This window comes from Eschscholzia californica, unplaced genomic scaffold (assembly GCF_041429995.1).
Source record: "Eschscholzia californica isolate CP2 unplaced genomic scaffold, dmEscCali1.0.p SCAF_4, whole genome shotgun sequence".
In the NCBI taxonomy this organism is placed as follows: Eukaryota; Viridiplantae; Streptophyta; class Magnoliopsida; order Ranunculales; family Papaveraceae; genus Eschscholzia; species Eschscholzia californica.
The window spans coordinates 49,439,715-49,462,478 of NW_028238461.1; the positions used below are offsets into that span (position 1 = coordinate 49,439,715).

The window sequence follows — 22,764 nt, forward strand, 5'->3', positions numbered from 1 at the left end:
GCTAACATAGACCGGATCCTACAAGGGTTACATAACAGAATAATGATTTGAACGGAGAGAATTGACTAGATGGATAATGGCAAATAAGTGGATTGGATCCGTTATTGGTAAGTCCTGAAAGATTCGGAGAAGTCCGAAGAAAGAAACATGTCCGGGCCCAAAAGGGAGGCCCGGAATGGCTTTAGGGAGGCCGGCCATGTGATGGCCGGGCCAAGGCAATAGGGCCGGCCATGTGATGGCCGGCTAGGCCCTAAGTGGGCCGGCCAAGGAAGCCCGTAAAGGGCTATGTTGGCCGGCCACACTTATGTGACCCAATGGAGGGTATTTTGGGTGTTGCCTAATAATTAGGTTTATGGAATCCTAGTTTGAGTCTAATACCTCTTCTAGGGATTTCTATATATACCTAATTATACAACCTAAAGAAAAAAGTGACATGCAACTGAGTGTCTGAAAGAGTTTCAGATTATACATCTCAGAGAGAGAGAGAAAAGGAGTTTTCTCAAGTATCTAGTCAAGAAGGAGTTCTTCATCTCAACCTTCAAGAAGGTCCTAGCTGACTGAAAGGAGGGAGTTCAAGTCATTATTCGGTGTCTCAAGTAGAGGAGCTACACTTGGAGCTCTTATCTTCCGAATACTGATCGGAATTTAGTTCGTGGGAAAGCGATTAAGAGGTAATCATCTTTCCAATCTAGTTCATTGGTATGTTCATGTATAGATCCTGGAAATAGTGTTAAACATATGATGTTTGAGATTGATGTTTGAGATTCCGCTACCAACACTATTCAATTAGGTGTATGAGATACACTAGGTTATTCCCCTACAGGCTATACCCTAGGGGTGGGAATCGGGAAGGGGCGAAGGGCCAGGCCAGACAAACCTCTGGTCGGCCTAGATCGGTCCTTATTTATTTTATATTATTTCCTTGTAAACATTATAAAAAAGAAAAAAAACGAGTGAAAACCCCAAAAATCAAGACCCTAATAGGAAAAAAAACCACTAAAAAATAATAACGTAAAAAAACCCGTTTTCACATGTAATTATGTTGTTAACAAGACAACATTTTTTTTCATAATTCCATTTTTACCCTTATATGTTGACAACATATATTATTGTGTTGTTATAAAATGTAGACAATATCTATAATAATGTCCCGACTTATTATAAAATGTTGGCGTCATATATAATTATGTTCTTAACAACATATATAATGTATTAGTCAAAATATTATTAGTTCGTTAATGGGTTTGTTAAATACAAAGGATAATATGCATAACATTTTAATTTTTGTAAAGGATAAATAAAGAAATGCTTTAGTCTTTATATTTATGTCAAAAGCAAAACAAAAAATGCGGAAACCATTTATTTTTTCACAAGACAAATTGAAAAATGTTGTAGCCAAAATGTTTGTGTTAGTTTGTCTATGTAAAATGCAAAAGAAAAAAATGCGAAATATTTTGGCAAAACAATGTCTAAGCAAAAACGAATTTGTTCAAAAATTTACAAATTGTTGAAACGAACTAAGATTTGTTCAGAATTTTATAAAATTGTCGAGAGCAAACCAAGAATTGTTCAGAAACGTTCAAAATTATTTTTGACGTTGATTTGGGCGGAAAATCTCATTTTGGAGGGTAAAATTGTCTTTCTACCTACTGGGTTTTTTCCTCAATATTATTTACTATTGGGCCTGATTCTCTTTAACTTCCCCATTTTGGGCCTTATAATTACCGGCCCTATAAAAAAGCTACAAATTGTTATATTAAAAAGTAACATTTAGAAAACATGTCTATATTATATAGAGATTTTTTGTCATTTATAGATATTTTTTATTTGAATTTTCAGATCAATTTTTTGATAAGTTGTTCCGTAATATATCTCGATATGTTAACAAATTTTTCTGTTCTTCAACAAAAAAAAACAAATTTTTCTGTAACAAATATAAAATACCATTATAGACCATAATCTAAAAGAAGCATGATTTGGTAAATTGTGAGCTCGAACTCCAAAGTCGTTATAGACCAATCTAACATGTTTACACCAACGAAATTCTAATAATATAACCACAGTGAATAAATGAACACTATAAAAACGATAAATGTGGAAATACAATCTTACGTCTGACATAATCAACAAATAATTCGAATTCAAGAGACGATAAATTTTTTATATCTTCTTTGTTTGTTATTGACAATCGATTTTGAGAACAACACAAATTATAAATTATGTGACCTTTATGAAACGCATAATAGCTCTTTTGGAAACACCACGTTATAAATGGTAAGGGAGACATATATTATAAAAGAAAATGTTCCCTAGACGCATACACGCCTATTTCACCAAAAAAAAAAAATAGACGTATATGCCTCGATTACCAGGAGTCGATATTTAATATATGGAGTAAAGTGAAAGTAGGTGAAAAGATCGTGGCCCTTAAAAGTCTGCCTCGGATAACCAAGGGGTGTTATATTGATGACCGTTAGATGACTTTTTAGGGTTTGCCCCTATGCCCTATATAAAGAAAGGTGAATAGATGGGTTGTCAGAGAGAAATCTATCTCTTCCAGTTTCTAGATTTTATCATCTCCTCTTCTTTGTACCCTCTTTCTTAGAGAACCAAAGATGTCTTACTACTTCAAAACCTACATAGATCTACAGAAAACCTACATAGATCTACCTACATAGATCTATGAAGAAATTGAAAATTATAGAAGCAACTGGGAGACTCAAAACCGACATAGATCTGTGGAGAGGATAAAAGCAAAACCTAAACTCATCAATTTCTCTGTTTGTCGTCGTAATTCGTCTCTCCCGGCTAGCTCTTTCTCTCTCTCGGTGGGGTCTCTCGGTCTCCGGCGGGTATATGTATACTCCCTCTCTCCGTTCCTCTCTCACCCTCGACGAGATCTGGCTTCGGTGGGGGATGTCGGCTTCTTTGGTTGGTCTTGGTTGTCTGTTTCTGGTGATAGTGGTAGTCCGGTGGTGGTGGTAGTAGGGTGGTGGTCCGGCGTCGTTTGTGGTGTATTATTTGAGTAATATTTGTAATTCATAGGGGCATTGTTGTAATTTAACATATTTCAGATACAATGCCTTTTGTTTTGTACTGATTTTATTTTTTTCACATCTCAAATCTGAATTGGCCCCAATTCGGCCAATTCAGATTTTGGATTTGAAATAAATGAAATTCTAACCACACCTAAACTAGTTGGAGATACTTAGATAGGGTTTGTTGGAACTAGGCCGTGGCTGACAATTAGGTTTGTGTAAAACCATCGGAAATACAACGGTTCTGTCCAGGCCCAAGAGATACTTTTATTGTATGGGCCGTATGTATGAAAGGCCTGGCTTTGTAGAAGTATCTGATATACCAATGATGTATATAATCATTCATCTAACCCTAATTGTTTTATTTGAAGCATTCTTGACAACTCTAACTGTTTCTTATTTTGCTCTGCTTCACTCTCTGTTCAAAAATGACTTCGGCCGGAGAACTAACTCGAGATTTTGCGGTAATGGGATTACATGACGATCGTGAAGACATCCCTGAGGGCGAGGTATGCGACTAAACCCTAACTGCGTTTGTTTTTGTGTCTTCTTACTCGATTATTGTTCACTCAATTTGTGTTTCTTGAAACCCTAGTATTAACCTTTGTTTAGTCTGATTTTCATGATAGCTCACTCAACCTGTATATCTTGGAACCCTAGCCTTAACCTGTGTTTAGGTTGATATTTGATGATTGTCTCAATTGTTTATGGATCTGGTTACTGGATTTTATGTTTTATGTGTGACTGTAGAATTCGTTTATACTCAGAATTGTTGATGGGATTTGCAGATAGACGATTAGAGTATATCTATGTTATTAAAGTCAGATTGATATGTTATATGTTTGAAATTGGTGATTCTTGCTTACTCAATTATAGTTCACTCAATGTGTATTTCTTGAAACCCTAACCTTAACCTTTGTCTAGTCTGATATTTGATGGTAGTTACACTAAATCTCTATATCTTGAAACCATGGCCATAAACTGTGTTTGGTTGATATTTGATGGGTGTCTCACTTGTTTATGTTTCTGGCTACTCTATTGTATGTGTTATGTTTGATTCTTGAATTTGTTTGTTCTCAGAATTGTTGATGGGATTTGTTGATATGAAATTGGAGCATTTCTATGTCATAAAAGTCAGATTGATATGTTACATGTTTGGTTTTTGAAGAGTGTTCACTGAGTCTATTTTGAACAAACACTAACATTAGACCCTTAACTGAGTGCATGTTCTATTTTTTTGAAGCTTACTAAGACGAAGTCGTGTGGAGATCTTACACTTGCCTTCCCTGGGGCCGAACTGCACGGGGAACTTGAAGACACGAAAGAGGTATGCGCATTAACCCTAATCATAGTTCTCTCAATTTCTTGAAACCCTAACGTGTGTTTAGTCTGATATATAATTATAGTTCTCTCAATTTGTATTTCTTGAATCCATGATCTGTGCTTAGTCTGATATATCATGATAGTTCACTCAATCTGTATTTCTTGAAACCCTGACCTTTACCTCTGTTTACGCAGATGTTTGAAGTTTGATGATAGTTTCCTGACTTTGTATGACTAGAAACCCACCTTGGACTGGGTTTAGGTTGATATTTGATGGTTGCCTCGATTAAATGTTTTGTGTTTCTGGTTACTTAATTATGTATTTTGTGTTTTATTTTAGAAATTCTAGAATGTGATTGATCTCTGAGTTGATGGGAGATTTTAGAAATTCCACAACTCTGAAGTCATACTGATATGTTATTATGTTTGATATTGGTGACTCTTTAATAGCTTGATGATAGATAGAATGAGGGTTTGTATGCCCTATATGCTTAAACCCATACAAAATATGCCCTATTTGTCGCACTTTACTGAGTGCATGTTCTATTTTTGAAGATTGTTCACTTGAGTCTATTTTGAACAAACACTAACATTAGACCCTTAACTGAGTGCATGTTCTATTTTTTTGAAGCTTACTAAGGCGAAGTCGTGTGGAGATCTTACACTAGCCTTCCCTGGGATGGAACTGCACGGGGAACTTGAAAACGTGAAAGAGGTATGCGTATTAACCTTTGTTTAGTCTGATTTTCATGATAGCTCACTCAACCTGTATATCTTGGAACCCTAGCCTTAACCTGTGTTTAGGTTGATATTTGATGATTGTCTCAATTGTTTATGGATCTGGTTACTGGATTTTATGTTTTATGTGTGACTGTAGAATTCGTTTATACTCAGAATTGTTGATGGGATTTGCAGATAGATGATTAGAGTATTTCTATGTTATTAAAGTCAGATTGATATGTTATATGTTTGAAATTGGTGATTCTTGCTTACTCAATTATAGTTCACTCAATATGTATTTCTTGAAACCCTAACCTTAACCTTTGTCTAGTCTGATATTTGATGGTAGTTACACTAAATCTGTATATCTTGAAACCATGGCCATAACCTGTGTTTGGTTGATATTTGATGGGTGTCTCACTTGTTTATGTTTCTGGCTACTCGATTGTATTTGTTATGTTTGATTCTTGAATTTGTTTGTTCTCAGAATTGGCGATGGGATTTGTTGATATGAGATTGGAGTATTTCTATGTCATAAAAGTCAGATTGATATGTTACATGTTTGATATTTGTGATTCTTTAATAGCTTGATGATATAGTAGATGAGAGTTTGTACAAAAAGATGAGTCTGAAACCCTGAAACAGTATATGCTCTATTTCTAACACCTTTTGGGTTTTTGGATTTGGTAACTTGTCATTTTAGTTTACATTGTCATTGGAAATTTGCAGGTTCAGTTACAAACCACCATAATTGCCCTAAAGGTTTCTGATGGTATTATGATGGCCTTTGATCGACGAAAAACAACTCCAAATAACCGAACTGGTGTGAATGATCGTGGACTATCGTCCAAGAAAGATAAATGGGAGGCAATCCATCCTTCGCTTCACGTGCTTAATTCTGGACACAGTGCTATTGTACAAGCGTGCAGGGAGAAGATAAGAAAATATGTAAGTGAACATGCATTAAGTGAAATTTTTAATAGATGTTGGTACTAGTAGGCTTACAGTTTATTTGGTCTTTTGTAGGTTATAAAAAAGGTACAAAAGGACCAAGTCTCACCAACAGTGTTGGAAACAAGGAAATATCTTGTCAAAGTTTTGAAGTCCAATGCTTTAGATGCTTATAAGCGTCAAGTTGTTACTGTTGTTATTGCTGGTATAATAGATTCTGTACCTTCTATTGGGGTTGTTTGGAAGGATTGGGTGTCAAGTGGTGGGGTTTCGAAAATTAGAGTTCGCTATAGGATGAAGAAACGGTTTGCTTGCCACGGATCTGGTCGACAACATGCCCAGGCTGTTCTGAATGAGTTCTTGTACGAACAGTTCGTAGTACAACGGTTGAAAATTGTAGAGGACGACAAATTTGTGAACTGTGTGAAAAGAGCCATGGTTGCGGCATGTAAGGGGGATAAGGGGACTGGCGAACGAATTCACCGTGAGTTTTTTTTGTTGTGATACCATTCTTTCCTCTAATATTTTTGGTATAGATAGTAATAGTTCTTCTCTCTCCAGTGATTCATCTTCGAAGTGATGGGACGTATGAGCAGATTTACAAGGCTTTTGTTGTTGATGCTGAATTGGAAGTCTTAGGAGAGCCCCCTGCAATGGATTCGGAAGAAGACTGATTGCTGTGAAACTGGACAAGCATGGAAGGCGGTCATTGCATCCAATGGTTTGTCCATGGGCGGCCCTTTTACATTTTACTTGTTGGAATGGGATGCTTTTGTTTCATAGAATATTAGCTCCTATGTGCTGTTGGAATTTCAATTACGTAATGTACTGTCAGTCCTTTTTGCTAACAGTGTTTTGGTCTAAGATTTAGGTGTCTGCAACTTTTAAATTCATGGTTGTTTAGACCTCAAGATTGAATGTTGTGTTGGAACGCCTGAGGTTGATACTTTAGAGAGCTGATTAACTGGTATCATTTTTATCCCCTTTGAAATATATGAATACTTAAGAGGTCTGAATTGATGGCATTTTAATTTGATTAGCTTAGTTGTAAAGTAGAATTTTGTGCCGCAAGGTTTTATAGCGAGGCACTGTAATTTCCTAATTTCAAATGTCTGAGTTGACTGCTACTTGCATATTGAGGTATTTGTGAAACCACTGGTTTGGGATTTTTCGAGAATATTTAGGATATTGAACAGAAATGGGCTCCATTTTGTTTACCTGAACCTTTTGCGCAACACCATTTTCTTGTGCAAGCGTGTGTTATTTAATGCCTCTTCCCTAACCTCCACAACGACTTTCGAGACAATAGGTGCCCCGAGTTCCCACTTATTTGCTTGAATTGCAACTTGTCTTAATCTGCTTCAGCAACAAAAAAAAATATAGCTTAATCTGGATATTCTTGTTCAAATCGTTTTATTATGATCAAATCGTACTGTAGGCAGAAAGTTCTATCTATTCTTCCGAGACTAGATCTGTCTTATCTGTCCCTTTGAAGAGACAGAAAGAAGTTGAAGAGAGAGAAATAAACAATCCGAGTAAAATTTCTTTAATACGGTAATGGCCATAACCCATAATGGCAGCATGCGTAACTTTGACAAAACAAATCTGCCGGCACAATTGGAGGAGACAGAATTGGGGGCCAAAACCAGGTTAACCCCAAGCGTTTGTTTTGGGTCCGTTCAATTGCGAAATTAGCCGCTTCTTCGTCGAATTTTTGCTCCTGATGTGTTTACAGATTTATCTCCAATGGGAAATTTTATCTCTGTCTAGGGTATTAATTTCTCAATTTTTTCTTTAAGAAATTAGGGTTTTGATATCTTGGTCATTCATCACCCACTTTTGAGATTTCTTAGAGGGTGTTTGATTTTCTAGCACTTATAAGTGCTACCACTTACTAAGTGATAATCACTTAGTAAGTGATATCACTTGTAAGTGATATGACGTTTGTTTTCTATCACTTCTAGGTGTTTGATTTTTGTTTTTATATTAATTCTAAATGCCACAAAAATGAAAAATTGTCTATTTTGACCTCAAAGTATTTACATATAAGCATTTCGTACTAATTCATTATGCTGGCGAGTTCGGATACAAGAGAATTACGGTTTATGAATACTTTATGTTGAAAATATTAACCTCCCGTAATTAAAAATTATGAAGGAGAAAGAACTTACGTCGCATCATGGAGTTTGGGTGGTTCCGTGATTAATGAGGGAAGAGATGTGAAGAAAATGTAAGAAAAAAGCTTAGGTGAAGGATGGGTGAAGAAGGAAAAGTGTGATTGATAAAGTCATAAAAAGATTTTTTACTTATCAGTTGTTTAAGATTTTCTTTTTAGTTATAAATATATTGGTAATTATTATATTCGGTAGGGATATAAATGTCTTTTTTAGCACTTAGAAAGTAAGTGCATAAAATAAGCTCCAAGTTGGAGCTTACTTTTTTGCACTTACTTTGACCTCACTTACAAGTGATATTAACTTATTAAGTGAAAAAACAAACGGCCTAAAATTGCCGGCCCGCACTTATTAAGTGAAAATCACTTAATAAGTGCAAAAATCAAACACCCTCTTAGTCTAACCATATTTATGTTATTCCTCTAATATTTTAACAGTTCTTTAGTTAGCACCCATGCCAGCTGAACTGCTGAAGAATTGTTATTCTGAGTGGTTAACCCTAACTATGGCTTCTGAGTGAGAAGGAGAGGTCTAAACATTACAGAAAAAAGATTGTGCCATCAAAGTTAAGGATATCGAGCTGGCAACAGCTCTGGTGAGTCCGACTGGTTTGGTTCTATCTAATTAAACTAGAAGCCTATATTGTGCATGTCTATATTTATGTTGTAGTTCAGAACATTTCCATGTGCTGTGAATTTCAGGGTGTTCCTAGAAAGAAAAGAAAAATAACCGAACAGAAAGGTAGTTCATCAATTGGTTTGAATCCTGAGCAGATTTCTGCACGAAGACCCTCGGGTGTGCAAGATACTTATTGGTTACTTTCAGTTTCTCTTTTTCTCCATGGAACTTAAAATTCCTGCCGTAAAATTAAATGAATCAAATTAGTTTTTTATGGTAATAAGGGAAAGTGTCCATTGTCAAGCAAGAGATAAAAGCTCTCATTACTCTTCATGCTTGAATGTACATAATTTTATGTAAAATTCAATATCTTTATTTTTGCTTTCTATGATCCAGTCACGTTGAGAATGCCTGTTTCTACAACCAAACTATGTTCAATGGGTTACAACCGGTGATGGGTACTTGTTTTGGAAAGCACCAATTAGATTTTGAATTTGAACACACATACACTGACACACACACTGACAGACACACACACACACACACACACACACACACACACACACACACATGATATATATATATATCCCATCTTCTCTTGCAACTGTTTTGCTTTCTTTCATCATATCGAAGTGACAGGGAATTGCTGATATCAAACAACAGTCTCAAGTGAGAGTACTATATCCAGTTAGTACTTAGTATAGGTGTGGTTGGGGTTTGGAATAGTAAGCATCATCACTAGCTAGCTACTAAATCACTAGGGTGAACGAGCAAAGATGTATATCTACCATCTTGTTTTCTGTTCGTGACTCAAAGTAGTATTCATGGAGTGAGAAGCTCCAAGAGTTCGACAGCAAAAGTGCAGGATGGCCTACTCTCACCAATTTCACTCCAAAACAATTTCAGACCCACACCTAGACGGTAGTGTATCAGAAGTTACTAGTTAGAACTGAATAACAATAATTTTATAGTGCCTCTATACTAAAAATAACATCGAGAAAGACTAAACGTGTACTTGAAAACTATGAGCGTAGCTACAGTTGATACAGAAAGAACTAAACCTGAAAATTGGTGATTCGTCGAGCAGGCTAGGCCCCCTCCCTGTATGGATAGTTTTGGCAAAAGTGTTTTCTTTTGACAAAAACAGAGTAACTTCCCTTTTCTATAGGTAATATGATTAATTATGAAGGTTAAAAGAAAAGAATGACGGACAAATAAAAAAACACTTAAGTTATCTGTAAGGAATGTGGACTCATGAATTACTAAGGTCATCATGCTTACGAGGAACAAGCCCCTCAATAATGTTGTCAACCACGATATGATTTATGATTTCTTTGCATGGTGTTCTCAATTTTAGTATAGGGCTACCGAGGTACATTTTTTTATCATGGTTACGAAAAGTTATTGACCAGTACAGTGATATGATAAATACTAAACAGGCAGGACTAACGGCACTATGGCAGCATATGTAGAAAAAGCAGACTGGCTACGTAAACACTATTTGAACAAGACTGTTGTTCTTGCTGTCAACAAGTGCGAGTCTCCGAAGAAAGGAATTATGCAAGCATCAGAGTTTTGGTCCCTCGAGTAAGATATTACTTACAATCTGCTTCGATAATATTACCCATAAGAGCATTCTTAGGGTTGCATCGTATTTGTTCTCATATAGGATCAATATGTGGCAACAGATTAAGATTCTGTTGTGATTGGCGCTGGAACTCCCAGAGCTACTGATCTTGTTTGCTCAGAGCTGAAACATTTGGGGAACTAGGTTCTTGATATTATAGGATTTCAGTTGTAACAAATTTTACTACCTCAGTTTCGCACTTTTGCCAATAAAATCAAAGATCATACTTTTCTACAAAATATACTACCGACTCTTGGAACATTGAGCAGTTTTCTTAATATGTTAGTCAGTTTACACTTGCGGCTCCCGCATCATTTCATTAAACAATGAAGAAGTTATTTACTGAAAGTTTGGTAAAGCAATTACAGGAGTATGAAAACAGATCCCACGTAATCAAATTCGTTTCTTACAAGCACTAAGTTACATGAGAAGGAATGCAAACATAAGTTAAAAAGGAAGGAAAATAAAGTACCAAGTTGCGTCAAACAAAAGGCAAACATAAGATAAAAAGGAAGACATATGAAGTTTCTAGATAAAGTGAAGTTGATTCCTCTGCTAGGGTGGCGTCAAGGAGCATTCTGATTGTTAAGGGCCATAAGACTTTCAGAGAATGTAGTAAAAAAGCTATGAGAGCATAGTTGTGGAACTGAGGATGGGATTCCACTTACATCAACCTCGGTCCAAGTATCCTTCTTCCAGTTGTAACAATAAATAGACACACATTTTTTCTTCTCCTTCTTTTTCTTCTTCTCCATACCCCAAATAGATGATGATACGAGAATCTTGTCGTCTGATCCTATGAATGTATGAAACTTAACAATGTTATTGCACGTATTAAAAGGCAAGGTGATACAACTTACTTCCCTCCATCTTCCGTTCGCAAGAGAAGAACTAGTAGACGTTCCACTGATGTTCTCATCCTTGTCCTTGTAATCATCATCTACGTATACATACATGTTGAACATACGATTGTTCAATTTAAGTACCATAGCCAAATTTCCATCCACTTCAAATAACTGAGCAATGTCTTCGAAACTTAAATGTTCGTCGTGAACCCGATGGTGATCAAGAATGAAATCAGGAATAGTGATTGTTCTAAACTTCTCACTTCCTACATCAAATGCCACTAAGTATACAGGACGATAACCACCTCTTGATGCCCAACAATCAAGAGAACAATTGGACCAGTAAATAACACCATTCACATAAACATAATTATCATTCAGTAAATCTGGTGGGACCTCTTCGATCCTTCTCCATCTATTACTACAATGGCGCCCAATGGTTAAAACCCCACAGATAGAAACACTGTCACGAGCAGATGAACGTGGCATTGTGGTCCAGACACAGACCAATTTGTGTTCATTAGTGGCAGGATCAAAACCAAATGCGTAAGGTTGACATAAAGAGACAAGTTCTTTTCCCACGACTATCGAGGATGATTGAAACCAGTGCGATACTTCTCCAGTGCTGATGTTGCGTATACGAGAAACATGCTCTGTGTATGAGTCAATTAGGCATACTAAGCCATTTATAGGTTTTGAAATGTGATCATAAGAAGATGAGTCAACCTCCCTTACTGTGTCAACCACTAGTTTCAGTTTTGTATTGTCTTTTTCAAACAAGAGGTCAGCTGTAATGTGGAATTCCTTAAGTGGCCAATGGTCATAGAATAAGGTATCCCCAAATCTCACTAGGTCTTCTTCTTGTTTCTGTGTGGGTGGTAGAGGAACGACGATAAATATACGAGAGGGGAGGCGTGTTCTGGAACGGGTGAGGTGTGAATCAATGAATTGTTGATCCTTTTGAATTAAATAACACCATCTTTTAGAAACAGTCTTGAAACGGGTAAGGGACTTCACTGGAAGTCTGTTTAGTATCTCAAATACTAACCAATCATCATCATTATATCTACTACTAATACGATTACTAATATCAGTACTAGTACATCTATGAATACTAGGAAAAGGAGGATAATGTGGTGATGGTGATGTTATAGGAGTAGTAGTAGTAGTAATACCTTGTCCTCTGGAAGTATTCTTTAGGCTGCCATTCCCATTATATCTACTACTACTAACCTTCTTCTTCTTTTTACTCTTCTCGTTTGGCCGCCCCCCATGTTTAGGTTTCTTCTTCTTAAAAGCAGCCCCACCAGCTCTCATCCTTGTAGTGAACCATCTTCTAGAAATCATCCCGATCATCACCACCACCACTACCTGATTCAATTATAATGTACACAAAGTAAGTATTAAGAGAAAATTTAGTAATACTATAAAACCCTTGATTTAATTTATCAGGAGAAAATTTAGTAATACTATAAATCATCCCTATCATTCACTCACCTACTATGAACCAACCAACTACAGGAGTTGCCCACAAAAAGACGACTACTTTTAGAGAGAGGGAGAGAGAATTTTTGACAGAGTTTTTTTAGCTCGATAGAACAAGTGATGCTGGCTGCTACTAGGTTTCGAAGTGGGAAGATTGGGGGTTTTATTTGGAGTTATTTCTATTTTGGCCCCCTACTTTGTGGGCAGCATCCTTCTTGACCCCCTATTTTTCATAAATTCAAATTTGACCCCCTCTTTAAAGTAAATGTCATAACTACCCTTCCTAATTTCAAAAAAAAAATATTTAAAAAAATGTGTTATTTCCACCCCACCTCTCTCTCTCTCTCTCCACCTCTCTCTTCTCCGACGAAAGTCGCCGGCCTGAAAATTTTCCGGGCGGCGACCTTCAAACATAAAAAAAATGTTTTCTCTCTCTCTAAACGTCTGTTCCGAACCTCATACTTAAAAAACAAAAAAATTAAATTCTGTAAGAAATTTACTAACAGATTAACATATCTGACACTTCATCTCCATCAGAGCCTTCAAGCATCTCCAATTAAAAGCAACCTCATACTTTTTTTTTTTGGTTGAAATAGCAAACTCATACTTAATGCTAAGATGGACATAATGATATCCATCTCATTTCACCATAACCTAGCGAGAGCACATTTCAGGATAACCTTGGGACAATAAAGATTTTATGTGCGTCATCAAAGATATGGGTAGATACGTGCAGGGGTAAATCTGGCAAGAAATTGCCAACTTCAACTACTGTTTGATCCTAGGTATACAAACATGAAAGAAGTGAAATTGAAGAAGAACAAAGAAGAAGAACGAAGAAGAAGAGGAACGAACTAGGGTTTTATCCCTTACTATACCAACTAGGGTTTTATATTTATAAGATCTGTTTTTTTAGATTTGTTATTCTTCTTGTGATGAACTCCTAAAGAGAGAACTCTTCCTATTGTTTTTAAGATCTGTTTTTTTAAATTTGTTATTCTTCCTAAGATCTTGTTCTTTTCAATTGGGGTTTCAGTTATACTAGATGCCTAAATCGAACCCTTAAACTCTAAATCTGTATTTCTAGATTTGTCCTAATTCCCTTATTTTTGCCCTAATTTAACCTAAAATTTACCCTAATTCAACGGTCGTACCCGGACCGACCCAAACCGGTACCCATGTACTCGAAGAAAAAATCCGGTCTAGGAACGGGCTTTGGGCAATTCGATTTTGGATTTTGACCGGACCGGAAATTCAATCGGACACTATGGTGTGGAGCCCGGACCGCCCGAACCCGATGAGCTAGCTCGATGTGGTTGCAGTATACTAACTACTTTGTCTAACTCGGGTCAGTCATTCTAGATGGGCCGGCCCCATTCACATTCTTGTTGGATAAAAAGTAAAGTTTGAAGGAAAATATTTTGGGAAGTTTTATAGGGCCTCCCATGAACCATTTCACTTGAGAAATAATCATTGATTTTAATAAAAATGAGGGGTCTATAAAATCTCCCAAATGTTTTTGATATAGTACTACCTTTTTTAAAAAAAAATTACTTCTCCTTTCCCTTTAAACTCATGCCAGATCCAAACACTACTTTTTGACGTATCTAATATACCGACAAAATATTGATTTATCATGTCCCCTTGTTTCTGTACTCTCGATCTACACTGTCACTATAGTCCTAATTATTTCAACCTTTAACATATTTGTTTACCTATATTAGAAATTTTAGGTTATAATTTAGCTTTGATTTTGAAAAGATGAAAAATACTATTATTTTAATTTTTTGCATACACTCTCTTATCCTCGGACAAATTCAACCTGTACATCTGTGTATTTTTTTTTTTTTTATAATTATTTTTGGGACGGTATTTGCTCTTAACTTTTTTATAATTATTTTTGGGACGGTATATTTACTATAATTATACTATATATAAACACAAAAATAAAAAGTTTTTCTAAAACGCATATCTACATTAATTATGCATTGCTTCAAGACTTGAATTGTTAAAAATAAATTTGTTTTTTAACTACATTATTTATATCTTATTAATTTCAAATTCAATAATCCAAAGATTCTAACTCTTTTGGGGAGAGAACTCGAAACATCCAGGAATTTTTGAAGTATACGTCAATACTTTAACCACTTAGACAACCAAATATTGACAAAAAATGTTATATAAGTATTATCTTATGAGGAAATGGTTGTTTGGGTTTAAAATTTAATTATAATAGCTAAAAAAACCTATATCTTTTTCTATTAAGTAGGAGCTATCTAAATATTATGTGGAATGGTAAGTAAAGTTTAAAATATTATTGATAATTATTATGAAGGTCATTTTCCTTTTTTCTCGTTCCCAATATACCCTTCCTAACTAAAATTTAATCTCTCTCAAAAAAATTACTGAATTTTGAGTTTTTTCGATCTTCTGCTTCTCGATTCTTCTTGTTCCTAATTCTTCTTCTTCTTCGGATCCAGTCTTCTTCGAATCCTATCTTCTTCTTATTCTTTCAGTCGATCAAGTCGAAACATTAGAGTCTAGAGGGTTTGGTAAGAGTCGACCCATTTAGATGTAAAGAAAATTAGGGCACAAAAGTTCTTCAAGCTGCGGATCGAATGAAAAAACTGCTTCATTCGTCATCTTCAGGAGTTCTTCATTAACAAGAGATCTTTGTTTCATCAAAATTCTCAGGTTGGAAGTGGTTTGATTGATTTGTATTACGAATAAGGGTCTGGTGTTTAGATGTAAGGAAAGTGTTTGAAGAAATTCCAAAACCAAATTTGGTTCTCCTCTATGATATCAGGTTAGTGTCAAAATGAGTAATTCTCTGCTAGAACTTGCAGATATTTGACTGACTAAAGAAATTCAATAGGGTTATAGTAGAATTTCAATTTTTCTTTAACTATGCTGATAGTAGCTTCTTCGTCTGATTTTCTTTCTGTGTTTTAGAGATTACACCACTATTACATAAATTCTGAACTAACTGATTATTTTTTTTCCTCTTTTAGATGCTTGTGGCTGGTCAGTCAGAAGGTGTTTTGGAGATATAAGCTTACTAACCTCGAACAAGAACTATGCAAAAAGGTATTTTTCACAATTTTATTACAACAGAAAGATGTCAAACTTTACTTGGTCTATAAACCTGATAATAAGGTTTTCTTTGTCAAGTATTAAAGTGTACTTTTTGTCTTTCTTGTTGAGTTTCTTTCCTTATCCAGACAAATTTAGTTGATACTTGATTGATGTTTCATTCAATTCGATAATTGCACGTTATGCACAACACAAGTTTGGAAATGAATCTTTAGTTGTTCCAACGAATGTCGAAAGTATAATGAGCCTACAAGCATCACCTTCATATATGTTTCTCTTCTTGTGCACACAATGAGAAGGTAGAAAAAAGTTGGGAGTACTTCAATATGATAAGGGAGAAGTTTGAGTTGAATCACTGGCAGAACATTATTCATGTACTATTGACCTACTTGGACGAACTAGGAAATTGGAAGAGGCCGAGAGACTAATTGAATCACTGTCATTTGACTCATGTTCAATTGGTTGGGCAGCATTATTAGGTGCTTGTAGAACCCATGAGAATATAAAGCTTGGAGCTAAAGCAGCAATTCACTTTATTCAGCTTGAGCGTTCGAATGTTGCACTTATGCCAAGCTTGCAAATATTTACGCAATTTCAGAAAGATGAGAGGAATTCACTACAACATGCAGGAGTCGCTGATCCATAAGTATGTCATCCCATTATGTTAGTAGTTTGTTGTATAGGTTTATATAGCGTGTTTAGAATCATTCTGTTTCTTCCTTTATATGTTCGGCAATTGTTGACATTACCTTCTAGGCTTGTACTGCCGCTAGAATTTCATTAGTCTTATTTCTCGACATTGTTGTAATTCGAATACCATGTTTGATTTTGCAGTGTTGTCACTTGGTGTAAAAAGTGAATGTCATTGCTTCTTCATCTGAAATTTGTGCAAGAATTGCGAGGTTTCTTCTATTGAATTGGAGTTGCAACATTCTCTGTCTAACTCCCTCTTATATTGCAAAATGTTTTTTTGTTGCGATGGCTTACTCCATCTTATGATAAGGTCAACTCAAGTACCAAAGTTGTTTTGAAAACAAGAATGAAGATGAAGATTTAGAAATGAAAGTTGCAGAATATAAAACCAAGGATGAGAAGAAGAAACAGAAGTTGAACTTTTGAATCAAGTGGATACATTTATAGACCTGGAAGATCAAAAGAGGACAACCTTTTTGAAAACCCATCTCTTAAGTTTTGAATTTGCATCGTAAACTGTAAGACTAGCAAATGAAGTTCGCCAATTTTATTTGGATGGAGGCAAAAATTCATTGGTGATTGAGTATGATTGAACTGATGAATGATGAAATTAATTCCAAACTCAAGATTTCGTAGACCCTCTCAGTTTATATTCTCGTTTGCAAATCGAGTTTGCAAGATATGCAACTCAAGATTATATTTTACAAAACTTGCAAATCATGTTTCCAGTTAATATTTTGCAAACACAGTTTGCAGTTTACATTTTGCAAACACATGTTTGCAGTTTACATTTTGCAAACACATGTTTGCAGATCAGATTGTTGCAAACACGTTTGCAGAACAGATTTTTGCAAACACGTTTGCATAACAGATTGTTACAAACACGTTTGCATAACAGAATTTTGCAAACACGTTTGCATAACAGAATTTTGCAAACACGTTTGCATAACAGATTGTTGCAAACATGTTTGCAGAAAAACGTATAGGAAAAAATGCTATTTTTTTCTGAATTTTTTTTTTGAAAAAAAGTATTGAAAGTGGATCTTGTTAGAAAGGTAATGAAAAATCATTTCTAAATATATAATTTTTATAGAAATCCGACATCTCAAACAAAAGTTATATCGATTTAAAATTTGAAGAAAAATAAAAGAATTTAGTTACACAAAATGACAAAAAAGGGTATTTTAGTATTTGCACATTTTTTGACCTGAATAATAATTTTCAAATATTTTGTGCTTTTCTACTCATTTTCAATATTACTTTGACCTTTATAGAAATTAGCCCTTATCTTATAGCATCTCTAGCAAGGCCCACAAAAAAAACACTAAAAATTTCAAGTGGTAATTTCAATTGAAATTCTTAAGCAACAAAGTAAAGATCTTTTAAACTTCTTACATAGTCAATGAAAATATCTAGGATAACTATATTTAATAATTAATAGACACGTCGAATGATTTTCTATTCTAGTAAACCTAATATTGATGTTTGGACACCGAGAGATCCTCAAGAGAAAAACTTACAAAAAATTTGTCATGCTAAGACACTATGAAAAATTTAAAAGTCTTCTTACAGGTCTCTACAGTTCTACATTTGTATCGGCATATGGCTTCGAATGGAGTGTACAATTGAAAATGACCATTTAACAAAAATTATAATAATTGACACTCCAAATTTTAGAACATAAGTCTGAGCAGGATGCCCTAATCCAACCATACATCTCTAAAAAACAAGGGTCACTTGCTCCCTTCTACTACTATGTGCTAATCAGCTAAAAGTCATAACTTTTTTTGCTTATAATTCGGCCACTGTTTTAGGAAAAGAGGAAATGATTTCGGGGAAGACGGTGCAAACCTAAAAAAACTCAAACCAAACACTCCATCCCCCTCAAGTTGCCGAAAAAAGTTAACCGGCCGGAATTTCTCTCTTCTCCTCTATCAGCCTCTCTCTCTCCTTCCCTTCTCCCTCCTTTTCTTTTTTTTTTTCTCTTTTTTTTTGTTGTTCCGGCAAAGGGGTTTCCTTCGTCGGGTTTCCAGACGAATGTGGGGTTCCTTCGTCTAGATCTGGTTCTTCCAGATCCAGACGAGTTTCCGGCGAAGGGGGATCCCCTTCGCCCGAAGTTTCGTGAGAGGGAGATGGGATAAGAGGAAGAGAGGATAAGAGGAAGAGAGGATAAGAGAGAGAAGAAGAGAGAGAGAGCAGAAAGAAGAAAGAAAAAAGAAGAGAAAACTAGTTGAGGTCGCCGGATTTCGGTGGAAGTCGCCAGCATTAATGGTGGAAGTCGTCGGAATTTGGTTGAGGTGAGAGGAGAAGAAGTAAGAATAGAAAATTGAAAGGGTGATGTTTGAAGGAAACAAAAAAATTTGTTTTCACCCAAAACTTATTGCCGGAAACTTCGTTTATTTCCCCCAAATACTGGCCTATAATTTTGACCAACACAAAGTGAAAATGATTAATATTGTTAATCATGGTCAGCTTGTTTTCAACTTCCCATAATACTAAACAATAAGCTCGTTGACCCATCAAGTGCACCAGACTCTCTCTCTCTCTCAAAGTATCACCATTAAAGGCTCTTAAAGAACAGAGAAAACTTAAACATACCAACATTCTCATTCTCTCTCTCTCTCAATGGCTACCACCACCATACCAACATCTCCATTCATTTTCTCTCTCTTCTTCTTATCACTCTTCATCCTCACCTCTTCTTTACATGAACCTGATATCCTTCTAACCTTTAAAGCTTCCATTGAAGACTCAAATAATTCTCTCTCTACTTGGTCCAACACTTCATCTACCCATTTTTGTAACTGGGTTGGTATCACTTGTTCAACCACAACTCCTCCTTCAATCATTTCTCTAAATCTTCAAAACCTCAATCTTTCTGGTGAAATCTCTTCTTCAATCTGTCAACTACCTAATCTTTCTCAGCTAAATCTTGCTAACAATATCTTTAATCAACCAATTCCTCTTCATCTTTCTCAATGTACTTCTTTACAAACACTTAATCTTAGTAATAATCTCATTTGGGGAACAATTCCAGATCAAGTTTCTTTGTTTAGCTCATTGAAAGTACTTGATTTAAAAAACAATCATATTGAAGGAAAAATTCCTGAAAATCTTGGATCTTTGAAGAACTTACAAGTTCTCAACTTGGGTAGCAACTTGTTTACAGGTAATCTTCCTTCATATATTTTTGGGAATTTCAGTGAACTTGTTGTTCTTGATTTATCTGAAAACCCTTTTTTGATGAGTGAAATACCTAGTGAGTTTGGGACACTTGAGAAACTTCAGCAACTATTGTTACAGAGATCTGGTTCTCATGGTTTAATTCCTGATTCATTTGTGGGTTTGCATGGATTAGAGGTTTTAGACCTTTCTCAGAACAATTTAACTGGTGGGATTCCTCCTGGATTAGGATTGAGTTGTCAGAAATTGAAATCTTTTGATGTCTCACAGAATAAGCTATCTGGGTCATTTCCTACTGATATCTGCCATGGAAAAAGCCTTATAAACCTAGGTCTTCACACCAATATATTCACTGGTTCGATACCCGAATCCTTCGAAAAATGCTTGAATCTTGAAAAGTTTCAAGTTCAGAATAATGGGTTTAATGGAAGTTTCTCCAATCAATTATGGTCATTGCCAAAAATTAAGCTAATTAGAGCTGAAAATAATAGATTTACAGGAGAAATACCTGATACTATATCCATGGCAGCACAATTAGAGCAAGTTCAGATAGATAACAACAGGTTTAATGGTAGAATTCCTCAAGGTCTTGGACTGGTTAAGAGTCTATACAGATTTTCTGCATCTCTTAATAGTCTCTATGGTGATCTTCCTCAAAACTTTTGTGATTCTCCTGTAATGAGTATCATAAATCTTTCACACAACTCAATCTCTGGTAGAATTCCTGAACTTACAAAATGTAGAAAACTAGTTTCTTTATCGTTAGCCGATAATAGTCTAATAGGAGAAATCCCATCTTCTCTAGCTCAATTACCTGTACTAACTTACCTCGATCTTTCCGATAATAATCTCACTGGTTCAATTCCATTGGAGTTACAAAATGTTAAACTTGCCTTATTCAATGTCTCTTACAATAAGCTCTCAGGTAAGGTTCCCTTATCTCTTATATCTGGTCTCCCATCTTCATCCTTGGAAGGAAATTCGGGTTTATGTGGACCTGGTTTGCCAAACTCTTGTTCCAATGAACACCCAAGACGAGTACCAGGTGGAATATCCAAATCCATCTTTATACTGATTTCGATAGCTTTTGCTATTGCAATTACTGTTTTTGCTACTGTATTTTTCATAATGTTTCGATCATCTAAACAAAATGCCCGAAAAAGTTACTGGAACTCTGTGTTCTTCTGTCCTTTGGAAATTACTGAAGAAGATCTTCTTATGGGAATTGATGATAAAATTGCACTATATAGTGGAGGAACATTTGGGAGAGTTCATATTATAAGGTTAGCTAGTGGTGAAATCTTCGCCGTGAAGAAGCTAATGAATAATGGTGTGTTTTCTTTGAAAACTTTGAAATCTGAGATCAAGACATTGGGGAAAATCAGACACAAGAACATAACTAAATTATTAGGATTTTTTCACTCAGATGATTCGATCCTTTTGATATACGAATTCGTAAAGATGGGTAGTTTAGGAGATTTGATTTGCAAATTAGATGATCAATTAGAATGGCAAGTTAGGTTGAGCATTGCCATTGGAGCTGCTCAAGGTTTAGCTTACCTCCACAAAGACTATGTTCCTCAGTTACTTCACAGGAACATAAAATCAAGAAACATTCTTTTGGATAAGGATTTCGAACCGAAACTCACAGATTATGCGCTCGACCGTGTTGTTGGGGAGATCGGGTATCAAGCAATTGTTTCTTCAGAAATGGGTTCTTCTTGTTATATAGCACCAGGTATGAACTAAAGATCCTTTCTCCAGTTCACACAACTTTTGTAGGATTCGAATATTTGAGTTCCTTAAGAAAAAATCTTTTATAGGTTGACTTGTGCATTTGACTCGTCTGAATGGCTCTCGAGCCGCTTTTGGGTACCTTTGAGTTAGAAATCAAACGACTCTGGTTCAAGAGCCCATTATCTGATAAAACCTGAAACGAATATTGTGCCCTGACAAAATAAAATCAGATTAGACTAGTTAGATCAATAAAGCCAACAAAAACAAGCAAATACCATCTTAGTTAAGTTGTTAGCTCAGATGTTAGTTTATTTTCATTGCAGAATATGGACATAGCAAGAAAGCTACCGAGCAAATGGACATCTATAGTTTCGGGGTCATTTTGTTGGAGCTCGTAACGGGTAAGCAAGCAGAGAAGATAGAACCAGAAGACCCTATTGATGTCGTAAAATGGGTTCGAAGGAAAATAAACACTTCAAATGGAGCAATTCAAGTCCTTGACTCAAAGATTGCTTCTTCATTCCATCAAGAAATGTTGGGTGTTTTAGATATTGCTCTTCTTTGCACTTCTGTAATGCCAGAGAAAAGACCAACTATGTGTGAAGTTCTAAGATCACTTCAATCTGTACATCCCAATACCCAATATTGACGAGGGTTCGTTGTTGTTGTCCTTCCTATATTTCCTATCCTTGTAGTTCATAACATCATTGCCCTTTTGAGTTTTGCTGTTTTGGTTCAGGATTAGAGCTTTATCTTGTTAATACCCATAATGGCTGTTGTTTCTCTACTATCAACAAAGTTTATATATGGCTTTATCTAGGATGTGCAGACTATGTCCTATCCGAGTCGGACAATTAAAGAATAAACTTGTCGTAGGAGGTTGACACAAGTTTCCGAGTTGTGATCACCAAATCGATGATTGTGTTAAAGATAGTTTAATTTATTACACTTTCCTTTTGTTGTTTAAAAAATCTTCCATTTTTGATCTAAATCTGATGTAGATTGTTGCGGAAGCGTAAAAGTAATGGAATCCACCATTGTAATTAAACTAAACTAATGAAATAAAGCTGATGAAATAAAGATAAAAGCGATAAAACGATAAACTTGATTAATAATAAACGATAAACTTGATTAACAATAAACTTGATTCATAATATTCTCTGATCTGAATAACAAGGACAGACCTGACTTCCTTTTATAGGAACTTAGAAATTTCTAGATAGACTCAAATTAGGATTCCTAAATATCAAAGATACTCAAATATAGAAACTTCTAAA

General features: G+C 35.5%; 3 protein-coding genes across 4 annotated transcripts; 2 read left to right on the forward strand and 1 right to left on the reverse strand.

Moving 5' to 3' along the window:
• The first annotated feature begins 430 nt into the window (after positions 1–430).
• On the forward strand, positions 431–7,044 carry LOC147545634 (uncharacterized). Its single transcript, XM_086634345.1, has 6 exons — positions 431–3,547; positions 4,282–4,365; positions 4,993–5,076; positions 5,811–6,029; positions 6,108–6,516; positions 6,594–7,044. The coding sequence occupies exons 1-6, from the start codon at positions 3,467–3,469 to the stop codon at positions 6,704–6,706; spliced, it is 990 nt and encodes a 329-aa protein (XP_086490471.1). The 5' UTR covers positions 431–3,466; the 3' UTR covers positions 6,707–7,044.
• A 3,721-nt stretch (positions 7,045–10,765) lies between these two features.
• Positions 10,766–12,918, reverse strand: LOC147545635 (putative F-box protein At1g70970). 2 transcript variants are annotated; one of them, XM_086634347.1, is made up of 3 exons: positions 12,794–12,916; positions 12,472–12,667; positions 10,766–11,949 (listed from the first exon to the last, which is right to left on the reverse strand). In XM_086634347.1, the coding sequence occupies exons 2-3, from the start codon at positions 12,650–12,652 to the stop codon at positions 11,018–11,020; spliced, it is 1,113 nt and encodes a 370-aa protein (XP_086490473.1). In that variant the 5' UTR covers positions 12,653–12,667; positions 12,794–12,916; the 3' UTR covers positions 10,766–11,017. The 2 variants fall into 2 exon arrangements, with proteins under 2 accessions (XP_086490473.1, XP_086490472.1); XM_086634346.1 differs by having other exon boundaries at positions 10,766–12,667; positions 12,794–12,918.
• A 5,683-nt stretch (positions 12,919–18,601) lies between these two features.
• Positions 18,602–22,302, forward strand: LOC147545636 (Leucine-rich repeat receptor-like protein kinase family protein). Its single transcript, XM_086634348.1, has 2 exons — positions 18,602–21,488; positions 21,811–22,302. Exons 1-2 carry the CDS (start codon positions 19,193–19,195, stop codon positions 22,134–22,136), a joined length of 2,622 nt encoding a protein of 873 aa, XP_086490474.1. The 5' UTR covers positions 18,602–19,192; the 3' UTR covers positions 22,137–22,302.
• The last annotated feature ends 462 nt before the right edge of the window (positions 22,303–22,764 follow it).